The sequence below is a fragment of the Corythoichthys intestinalis genome, chromosome 16 (assembly GCF_030265065.1).
Source record: "Corythoichthys intestinalis isolate RoL2023-P3 chromosome 16, ASM3026506v1, whole genome shotgun sequence".
Lineage (NCBI taxonomy): Eukaryota > Metazoa > Chordata > Actinopteri > Syngnathiformes > Syngnathidae > Corythoichthys > Corythoichthys intestinalis.
In genome coordinates, this window is record NC_080410.1 from 16221804 (window position 1) to 16233257 (window position 11454).

The 11454-nt window shown below is 40.5% G+C and overlaps 1 protein-coding gene across 2 annotated transcripts; it reads left to right on the top strand.

The window, feature by feature from the left end:
- Positions 1-783: 783 nt before the first annotated feature.
- Positions 784-10947, top strand: LOC130931608 (WW domain-binding protein 11). 2 transcript variants are annotated; one of them, XM_057860521.1, is made up of 12 exons: positions 784-952; positions 1402-1486; positions 1583-1614; positions 1738-1831; positions 1958-2154; positions 2393-2526; positions 2882-3030; positions 6569-6757; positions 8144-8269; positions 8357-8629; positions 9037-9219; positions 9946-10947. In XM_057860521.1, the coding sequence occupies exons 2-12, from the start codon at positions 1423-1425 to the stop codon at positions 10578-10580; spliced, it is 2076 nt and encodes a 691-aa protein (XP_057716504.1). In that variant the 5' UTR covers positions 784-952; positions 1402-1422; the 3' UTR covers positions 10581-10947. The 2 variants fall into 2 exon arrangements, with proteins under 2 accessions (XP_057716504.1, XP_057716505.1); XM_057860522.1 differs by having other exon boundaries at positions 2885-3030.
- The last annotated feature ends 507 nt before the right edge of the window (positions 10948-11454 follow it).

Below are 11454 nucleotides of genomic sequence, written 5' to 3' on the forward strand. Positions count from 1 at the left end.
AATATACAAACTATCAGAGGTCTCGTATGTGTGAAGCCAGCACTCAAATGACCGTGAAGTACTGGATGACCTGTAAACAGGGAATTACGTCAACAGTCGAGGAACAAGACACACTCATTGGCTTGATTTCTAAGTAATTTAAAACTCGCCATTGACACCTTGTGATGTGTTTATATCACTACCTTACGTAGTTAAAGACACTGTGGAAGAACGGTAGGAAGCCCATGTGACGTCCCCGCTCGGCGACGTCAACAATGACGAGCTACTAGTTTATTTTTTGATTGAAAATTTAACAAATTTTATTAAAACGAAAACATTAAGAGGGGTTTTAATATAAAATTACTATAACTTGTAGTAACGTTTATCTTTTAAGAACTACAGGTCTTTCTATCCGTGGATCCCTTTAACAGAAATAATGTTAATAATGTTAATGCAATCTTGTGGATTTATTGTTATAATAAACAAATACGGTACTTATGTACAGTATGTTGAATGTATATATCCGTCTTGTGTCTTATCTTTCTATTCCAACAATAAACAGAAAAATATGACATATTCTAGAGATGGTTTGAATTGCAATTAATCACGATTAATTAATTTTTAAGCTGTGATTAACTTCATTAAAAATTTTAATCGTTTGACAGTCCTAAAATAGATACATAAAATCTCATTTTAGGTCAGCTAAAACTAACCCTGCCAGATAAGGTTTCTGTTGCAAGATGGCCGCTGATTTGGTCCGCCGCAGATTCCAGTTTGGGACCTCTAGGCTCTTACATATTATATCTACGGCGGCTGCTAAGTGCTAACATGGCGCGCGGCTAACTCAAAGTCGTTGTTTGTGGTGTTTTTAGTTTCATGTTGTATGGCTTAAGCAAAATATCGTGTTTAAAACCAAATACGGGAAGTTGTGTCGGAAGGTGTTGCGCTTCCCTCTTGTTTTCTTCATTATAAGGTAATGTTGATATTTCTTGTGCATCTTCTGTTGAAGCAACACGGCCCTTGCTACAAGTGCAGGCTAATGTTAGCTTTTCGGCTAATTCACGGCATCGTATGAGTGACGGACGCATTTTTTACATTCTGGCAATGCTATCTCGTTACTCTGCATCTGAATAAACCCGCACATTATGCTATATAGATTCGAAATCGTCATATTGATTCGTTTATCGATTGCTTACTTAAGTTTACTTAAAAGTACCCTGATCAATTCAATCCCCGACTACTACACATGACTAATTCGTTTATATACCATAATAAAAATCGTGATGATCTATCGTTTAAAAATTAAACAGAGACAAGTTCTCTTTGTGTGTCGCTTTTCATTGCGTGAACGTGTTATATTATTGAAAGTTATACTTAACATTAGTCATTCTGGACTGATTTGAGTGTCTCGTGTATTAAAAGGAGAGCACACACGCCATCACAATGGGGCGACGTTCAACCTCCTCCACCAAGAGTGGGAAATTCATGAACCCAACAGATCAGGCCAGTAAGTATCTGCCCGCAAAATCTATTTGTACAAATAAACAGATGTTGTCTGTTGTCATCAGAATAGCAAAATAATGCACACGTTATTCACTTACAGGAAAAGAAGCCAGAAAAAGAGAGTTAAAAAAGGTAATACATATTTGTTCGTGTGTGTGGTTAGGGTTTAGGGGGCAGGCAGATTTCTAACCATTTGACATGTAATACCAGTGCCATTTTCACGTAATTGCCCCCCCCCCCCCTTTCTATTCATAGAATAAAAAGCAGAGAATGATGGTGAGAGCAGCCGTGCTTAAGATGAAGGACCCCAGACAGATAATCAGAGACATGGAGAAATTAGATGAGATGGGTGAGAGACAGAATTTGTACCACGACACTGAAATACTTCTTTGGCTCTTTTAGGACCGCCACATTCACTGTGCTGTAATTGCAATATTTCTTAAAACTTAAAGGTACATTTTCATCTTTGCTATAGAGTTCAATCCAGTCCAACAGCCCTTGCTGAATGAAAAAGTGCTGAGAGACAAGCGAAAGAAGCTGCGAGAGACATTTGAACGAATTGTCCGACTGTATGAGCGAGAGAATCCTGAAACCTACAAGGATCTGCGCAAACTAGAACTGGAATACGAGAGTAAAAGGGGTCAGCTGGCTCTCTATTTTGATTCGGTCAAGGTTTGTGTCATAAGCTATTCTTTTTTAACATATAAATTGGTCTATTATTTGCCCCACTAGCTCAGACATGCAGCGAACAGCATGTTTCGCTTCAGGTTCTGCGGTCGTTGTGTTGGCGAACTTGAACTTGCACAGTGCATCTTCTACAGGCACTATAACAAAAACTAAAGTTCAAATATTATCGGTGATGCTTCACATATAATTTGCAATAAGTAAATAAATGTTTTCCCCCCTCCAGAATGCAGAGTCTGTGGAGGTAGACAGTATTCCCTTACCAGATATGCCACATGCACCATCCAATATTCACATCCAGGACATTCCTCTACCAGGGGCTCAGCCTCCTTCCATACTGAAGAAGGGTCCATTTTTTGGGTAGGCTTTAACTTGAAATCATTTTTTGACCAGCTCCAATAAATGTGTGCTCTTTGACACCTGAATGTCTCAACATTTGCTTTCGAGGGGCAGAACCCAACTATGAAATCCAGCATTATTATATTTATACATGTAAAGGTGAAATATCTGTCGAATTGATTAATGAAATTAAATTACTATATACGTTTTTAGCGTGTATCATTTGTATCACCACAGACATGACCTGTTGATACTAGCACTATTTCAAAAAGCAGAATGATTGTCAAGTATTGAATGCCATGCATGAGTTCTGACACAAAAGGTCTACTGTATGTTGCATAATTGCCACTATTCATTTATCATGTGTTTGCCACAGTAGAGCGCCTCCATTTTTGTCAATGTTGCCACCTGTGCCACGTTTACCCCCTGGGAAGAAACCTCCCGGGCCTCCCCCTGGGCCCCCACCACCACAAATCCTGGCAATGTATGGTATTCCTTCACGACGGCCTTACGGCAGTGACTTTGGTGAGGCATGAAAAATAACTTGTCTACATAAATAGTAGGGGTGTGTATTGCCTCGTATCTGGTGATACGATTCGTATCACAATTCACAGGTCACGATTCGATCCCAATTAATCCCGATACTACACCTGAAGACGATTATTGCAATACAGTGGTACCTCCACATACGAAGTTAATTCGTTCCAGGACCTTGTTTGTATGTCGAAATGGTCGTATGTCGAGCAGGATTTTCCCATAGGAATTCATTATAATTCCATTCATTCGTTCCACAGCCCAAAAACGTACACTAAATCCTTAATAAATTCTGCTGGTTCTATTACAATTACACATCGCAAAACACATTATTTATAATTAAAAATCTGAATAATAATATGATAATTCCTGTAATAATGTAACGAATCGGGTTCCAATGTGGCGGACGTGACTGATGTGACAAGAGAGAGGAGCAGTGCGGTTGAGTTTAATTTCGCTTTCAACGTTTTTCTGAGTATACAGTCGATTGCAGCGGACAGCAGGCGTTTTGTGTTGGATAAGTTCTGAAATAAATGATAAAAACCTGACAAAGCTGGCGATTTCTTAAGCGATGTAACCACAATAATAATTGTCAACTTAACTTATAAAGACTGGCGAACGATGGTCGAGGAGAACCATTGTTTTCCGAAATTTCCAGGTTCGCGGTGAATCAGTAACAGGCACACTTTTGCTCAATAGACGATGTTTATTGATTACGAAATGCAGAATAAATGAGACAATCCCACAAGAGCAAGCAAACAAGTATCACAAACAAGTATAACAAATGTCAACGATGACGCTAGATTTGAGTTTGTCAACCCCAGAATCCCTGCGTTCCCGTTACAGCAAAACAAAATGATCCGTACGTGACCCGCTGGCGGACTTCACGGGTCGCCCGGAAATGTCCGGTTTTGTAAGGACGCACCCCTCGGAGGCAGAGAGGCCAACTTCCGCCCCCAAGCGGCGCGGCCCCGTCCAATCACAAACATTTAAGCTACTTTTGGTTCAGCCCCCTTGAAAAAGGGCTTTTCACACGGGACAAATGAGCTGTGCTGCAACAGATGCAACAAATGGTAAATATTATGGGTGCAAAACAAGTTATCTCTATTGGACCCAGGTGTGCAACTATGGGACCCAGGCGTGTAGTAAAACAATACTATGGTGCAAAACAAGTTATCGCGTGAGATTCTCAAGCGCGTCTCCTAACTATAGGAACGAGGTGAAAAACGAAGTTGTTACAATCTATGTCACAGAAGCAATCATACATCACAAAGGCATAATGTAATATTTTCCCCCATCAACTATGGATATGTATTGTTGAGCCAGTTCACGGATGCGCACCCCACGCTCATATTTCTCTATAATTTGCATCTTCATTTAGAAGGTAAGCGTCACCTTTTTCCTTGTTTCACCACCTGTACTAACCTTTTTGAAACCTGCGTTGATTTCTCTCACAAGAAAGTCAGCCATGCGTCCGTCTGCGGTGCTGTCATGTCGTATTTCGAGCATGTCGTTGGATGTAGAAACAAATGGCGAGTCAAATATCATGTCGGATGTCAAAAAGATCGTGTGTCGAAGCGATCGTATGTCGAGGTACCTCTGAATTGTATATGTATAACGCTTTAGAAGAAAACAAATCAAAATGGACATAATAGCACAGGCGAAGTTTGACTTTTTTGGGGGGGGGCATGAAACAAATTTCAAATATCCATCTTGCCTCCTCAGGAGTAGTTTTGGCTGAGCAAAACAAATGACAGTCTCTAAGTTGCCAGTCACATGAGCTGTTTGAAAAATAATGTTGACCCATGATGAAATACTTTGTAGGATTCCTGTTGATTTCATTCATTTTTGTTGTTTTATTGCTTTACAACTTTTATAGACAACATTTTACCAGCTCGGTCTTTATTTTAAATTCATATACAGCGTACTAGTACCGTATTGGCCCGAATATAAGACGGCCCTGATTATAAGACGACCCCCTCTTTTTCAAGACTCAAGTTTGAAAAAAGACTTTTTGAACACCAAATTAATTTTTATACAGAAAATAATTACAGTACATCCGAAACAAACGATTATAACAATATATTTTGAGAGAAAGAGCATATTATTTTGCCTCATTCAAATCTTAATATCTGAACATTTAAACATGTAAACCAGTGGTGTCAAAACTATTCCACATAGGGCCGCGGTGGGTGCTGGATTTCATTCCTACAAAACAAGGTGACATCTTTTCACCAATCTGGTTTCTCACAAGTGTAATCAGTTGATTGCAGTCAGGTGCTGCTTGTTTTAGCACAAACTTAATTGGTTAAACAGTCTTTGCTCGACTGGTAAGAACAAAAACCAGGACCTACAGCGGCCCTAGAGGACAGGTTTGGACACCCATGATGTAAACTAAAGTGCAATCACATTCGTAAATGAATGTCTTCTGGTTTTTGAAATGTAAATAAACAAATCTATTGTGATAAAACAACAAAATTGCAATGACTGCATTAACCATCAAAGTGAAGTATAACTAACTGTAGTCTTGAAACATCTGAATAAGGAAAAACATTGCAATAAAATACTGCAAACTGGTTAAACTTCAGAGTAGCTGAGATCTGTCATGACAGAACATCGCTTCAAGGATATCTGGCGCCATCTAGCGTCGTGAATGGGTATAACGTCTAGACCGCGAACATAAGATGACGACCCCCTCTTTTTCAGTCTTATTTCAATGCAAAAAAACCACAGTCTTATATTCGGGCCAAGACAGTATATAGGAAAGTCAATTACATGCAATGACATTTTTCGGCCACTGGGGGGGGCAATCTCCGCGTATAAATAAAAGTACATTTATATCAATTTATTCCTGAAACCTCATCCAGCACACAAGTAAAAATATTTTTTGTCTGAAGAACATTTGGGTTTCGTTATAATATCTTCTCTTTTTTAGTGCGAACCTGCTTTAGTCAAAACCTCCTTAAACGCATTCTAAATTCAACATGCCTCCGTTTTTGCAGTAAATACCAAAACGAGCCCAAATTTCAGACTTACAAAAGGACTAATCCAAGCAAAATGACCGGAAGTACCCCGTCCGCCATTGATGAGCCAATAGCAGCTAATGTTACTGTTTACATTGACTGACGCTGGGCTGCAATAGGTGTGTAAACACCCCAGTAACAGCCACCCAACCACTAGAGGGCGACATACACAAATCTCTACTCGGGTTAGTCTAATGTTGTTGTTACTCCAGCAGACTGGAAGGCAGTGCTGCTGCGCGCTGCCAACTGCTGGACGGGAGTAGAAGTGACACTGAATTGTTTATTCCCATCAAAAACACACGTGAAAGGATCGATACAGACAGATTTTGAATCGATACGAGAATTGCATGATGTAATATCGCGATCTCTCAGAATATATATATATATATTTTTTAATTCCCATAATTAATGGTCTTGTTTTCAGGGTTGAAGAATAATCTTTAGGAGAAATGTATTATTTATCTTACATGTTGATTTGAGCATTCTGCTTTTTTATGCTTGAATAGAACCTTCCATTCCCGGTTTAGAGAAGACATCAACAGACTTGGGAAGGGATCAGGACAGCGGCAGTGGGAGCGACAGGGATGATGGAGACGATGACGACAGCGACACAGATGACAGTGATGACGAGCGGGATGAAGATGGTGAATCAAGAAAGGGATCTGATCGACACGATAAAAGAGATGAGGAAAGAGGTAATGGACAAGCATTTCAGATTTCAGCCTTTTGTAACTTTTACTAGAGGAATTTTTATTATGTTTTTAAATGTCAACGCTTTATCTAAAAAAGAAGTACAATGAAACTAGAAATTGTAATTTTTTGAGAAATTGCGTAGGGATGCTTTTTTTCATCCTGTGTGTCACTTCCAGTAGGTTTTTGCTCACTTCCCATTTTGGGGTCACTTCCTCGTCAACTCATTGGCCGCCTTTGACGGCACTAGACGTCCAAACCATTTGGACTGGGAGGGACGAATGAATGAAGCAGTCCAAATGAATTGGACATCTTACGCCGTCAATGGCATTGAAACATGAGCATTCACAGCCAGTCCTCCCAGTTTAAGTAAATTTCATATCTTTGTGAATGGCTGGCAATTACAGGTAGTCCCCAGGAACGAGTGCCATTCCTACGTTGGTGACGTAACCCGAATTTCCACGTTAGTCGGAATCAATCCTTTAAGTACCCCTAAATACCAATACTATCTAAAAACATGTATTTTACGTCATATTAATAAAATGAATGGTAAATGGTAAAGTAAAGAAAAAAATAAGATACATAGATATGACTTCCTTTTAGTAAAACCGATCATACCATAATTCTTATTGCAACTGACATTTATTTATTTGTCACCTCAAACTATGAACACACGGTTAGAAAATATAATACAATGCTCACAAAGACCGTACAATAACACTAGAAAGTAAATCAATACAGACATATTTGTTTACAAGAACATACCTCAATGACTACACAATAATAATACCGATGGAAATAAGGTCAAAATCTTGGGCAATACAACAAGGGAAACAGCAGCTATTAGTGGCACCGGTTCATTGGTGAAAAGAAATGCTGCTCAATAGCTAGCGGGCTAATAGCGGGCTAACGGGGGGCTCGGAGTTTACCATTTCTATGCCCTCTTGAAATGTTAAAGCGGTAGTTCAGAATTTTTGACATTAGGCTTAATCTTCGAGTTAGCAGGGGTTTAATTGGTTGGTGGAGTTGATTTCAACAAATTCCGTGCAGCTTGGAAATTATTTTTTAGTTTCAGGGCTCCAGAGTGGCTTAACTAGCGTGAATCAATGGCACCTTCTTAGCATGCCAATAAAAAAACAAGATGTTTATTTGGGAGTTTAATGTGCCTTTGGAAATGATTGGGGCCTATTTAAAATATATGTGTAAATTTTGTGAAACTATGGCGGCAATGTACGTTTTTGCCAAAAACTGGCTGATAATGTTTATGTGCCTTGAATGTGATGGACTGTGTCAGCGATGTTGTTTGATTTTGGTCATTTGTTTTCCTGGGTGATCTGCCTGCTGATCTGCTGATATGTTGTTGTTTTTTATTTGTTTTAAACCTACGTTAGGTCGCAGTGTCCGTTTTGCAGACATGCCCTCAGATGCATCCCACGAAGGATCAAAGAAGAAAAAGAAGTCTGGAAAGAAGAACAAGGCCATTACTCCTCTGCAGGCAATGATGTTAAAGATGGCAGGTTTGTATACTTGTGGGGATATTCTTTTCATAAATGTACTGAACCGTGTTTAATAAATAGTTTGACTTTGTTATTTTAAATGTACAGGTCAATCTATTCCTGAAGAGGATGAAGAAGATGAAGTCGAGGAAGAGTACAGTGATGAATCAGATAGTTCGGACGCTGAAGACAAGGCGCCGTCAGGGGAACCTAGCCAAGCTATTGCCGGTCAGCGTATCCCCCCTCCAAGTGGCACAGCGGGCCAACCTCCACCTTTGCAGGGACCACCAATGAGTGGGCCTCCACCTATGGGTCCCCCACCAGCTCCACCGTTGAGGCCTCCTGGTCCACCTTCTGGTCCACCTCCTGGCCCTCCACCAGGTAGATTAACTTTCTATTCGCTGTCACATATGCTTGTTGGCCATAAAAACATTGCAGTTAACAACGCAAACGCTGTTCAATCAGGCTGTAACGATACATGTATCAGAATCTCAATGCTCAGAGCCTCGATTCTTCATTAAGTTAAATGTTAATTTCACTGTTGTTATGGAACATATGTTTCATATTTAAGAAAGTCATTGTATTGAACAGTGGCTTAAAATCGTGTTAGAATCAGATTGTGAGTTTGTGTATCGTATTGCGCATCATCAAATCCAGTGTACAGACCAAGTATGTTTTAACAAGCAGTACATAGAATTTGAAATTTGCTACTTTTATCTATGTATTTAGATTTTGCTTTAAATATTTTCCCATTAGTTCATAATTTGCAATTTGCATCTTGTTTTCAGGTGCGCCTCCGTTCTTAAGGCCACTGGGTATTCCTGGCATGAGGTCTCCAATACCTCGTCTTCTACCCCCTGGACCTCCTCCCGGACGCCCACCTGGTCCACCACCTGGGCCCCCTCCCGGTCTCCCTCCAGGCCCCCCACCACGTGGACCCCCTCCAAGGTTACCACCTCCAGCACCACCTGGTAAGCTTCTTGGGCCATGTAGAGTTAAATTGGATAAAATATTTATGCTTGTGCGTTTATGATAATGTGTTGGTTTCGCTGAAAGAAATTGCAATTTGGACAACAGCAAACTTCAATGCATGCAGTTTGTCCTCTGGGTGTGGCCCAAAAACCAAATGCTAACTTCATTGAGATCCCACATTCTTCTTGAGCAAATTTGATTCATGGCATTTCTTTGTTGTACTTTCATATATCCGAAAACAGCTTTTATAAGGCCTGTTCTTTTTTTTCCAAAGTAATTTGTGGCCGGTAGTCAGGTTAGAAAGGATGATGTGTGAAAAATAGGAATGCAGTCTGGTTTGTTGGCTAATTGCTCTTTGTGTCAAGAATTGATATTGAAGAAACCCGTGGTCCGGCTGTTACCATGGCGATCAGTCATTTGGCGCACTAATAAGGGTCATGACCTTACACTGCACTTAAAACGAGACGGAAATGTTCTCAATTTTTTACGTAACTAATTTCTACTATTTTTTAAGTTATTGGGAAAAAATATTAGAAATAATATTTATCATAAGGACAGAGCTGCTGTCTTCTGTACTTAAAATCAAGTACAGACTTGCCATTTGTACTTTGTTGCAGTTAAATTGCAAAAACCTTATGATAATCCAATTCACATGTCTAATAGGTGATTAAAATGAGATGTGTGTAACACTAATCAATATACGTATGCTCTGCTTTTCTTTCCAGGTATCCCACCCCCTCCCCCAAGAGCAGGAGGCCCTCCTCGTCCCCTGGCGCCGCCTCTTGCCCTCTTTCCTCCACCTCTCAGCGCCAATGTTCTTAGTGCTCCTCCCAGCCTCGTACAGCGACAAAAAGGCCCGGGATCCGGCCCGGATGGCTCGTCAATGTCCATGCGCTCCAGCGTCATGCAACTGCCCCCTCCTCCCGGTACTGCTGCGGCCTCTGCTGTCAGCCACCTCCACGCAGCCACAATTGAAAAACGGGCCAACCTCACCTCTGTGGCTGGTGCTGGCGGCCTGGCAGCAGGCGCTGGCTCCGGGGCCACCATCTCTGCCAAACCACAAATTATCAATCCCAAAGCTGAGGTCACACGGTTTGTGCCCACTGCACTGAGAGTGCGAAGGGACAAGATTGGTCCGGCACCTGGACCAGCGATTGGTCCGCTTGAAAAATCTGCTGTCGGGGCAAGGAGGGGAGATGACGGTATGGGAGGTGTCCATGCTCACAACAAACAACACGCCTCTGCTTCTTCCATTGGCATGTCTCACCCAGCTCAGATTGGTGCTGTGGCTCAACCCAGCATGAAGACCAAGGATCAGGTGTATGAAGCATTCATGAGAGAGATGGAGGGACTCCTTTGAAACACAACACGGTCCTGAACTGAAATAATGTTTTTTGTTTTTTTGTCTATTTCAAAGTGCAGGTTTTTTGGTCTGGTAAGAGGTAGTGTTCTTCAAGGCTGTCATTGAGCTGTTGGTCTTTTTGGGAACCCAATACATTCTAAGAAATGTCATTCTGGAAAATTAAGTTTAAACAAAATTATATAGAAAATTTAAACATCTACAATTGTATGAGACATAAATACAACAGATACACATACTTATGTGTGTGGTTCCTGTACCTCCACCCAAACCAAGGTAGTTTATTTGTCCATTTCTGCATTTTTTGCCCTTGAATGACACAGGAAGTCACTTTTTGTGTTTTATTACATTAAACTACCAAATATTGGTTATGTCTTTTTATAATTCCACTGCAAAGCAAAGATGTATTCAAAATTGATCTGCAAACGGATAAAACACTTAAAGAACTCGTGTCTTGTGTTGTTGAGGTGGATGCAGCTCAACGTTGCATTCGTAGGAAGAATTGACGGAGAATACGTTTTCTTTCAGCCAAAACTCGGTGTGTTTAATTTCCACCGACATGCGGACACATCCTCTCTCATTGCTGTCTTCACAGGCAATCCCACAAATCAAAGTAATCAAAGTCAAACAAAAAGAAGTAATAAAAGTAGCACTTTAGACAATTAAGTCCCATCCTGCCATCTTGTGGCGAAAAGATAATATGTCAATAACAAGCAATAGGAACATTATTTCAACATGAATTGAGGACACATTTATGAATACAAAACATTTCTCCCACCATTTCTCTCAACGTGTGAAGCCAAGCGAACTTTATTTGTGGCAATACAAAATTCTGTTAGGTATGATAGTATAATATGAGTAGCCCACTGGTATG

Bases quoted from the DNA above. Each gene is read 5' to 3' on its own strand.
- LOC130931608 (XM_057860521.1), top strand. From the start codon at position 1,423: ATGGGGCGACGTTCAACCTCCTCCACCAAGAGTGGGAAATTCATGAAC. The intron at 1,487-1,582 runs GTAAGTATCTGC...ATTCACTTACAG, and splicing joins GAACCCAACAGATCAGGCCA to GAAAAGAAGCCAGAAAAAGA. The intron at 2,527-2,881 runs GTAGGCTTTAAC...TGTTTGCCACAG, and splicing joins AAGAAGGGTCCATTTTTTGG to TAGAGCGCCTCCATTTTTGT.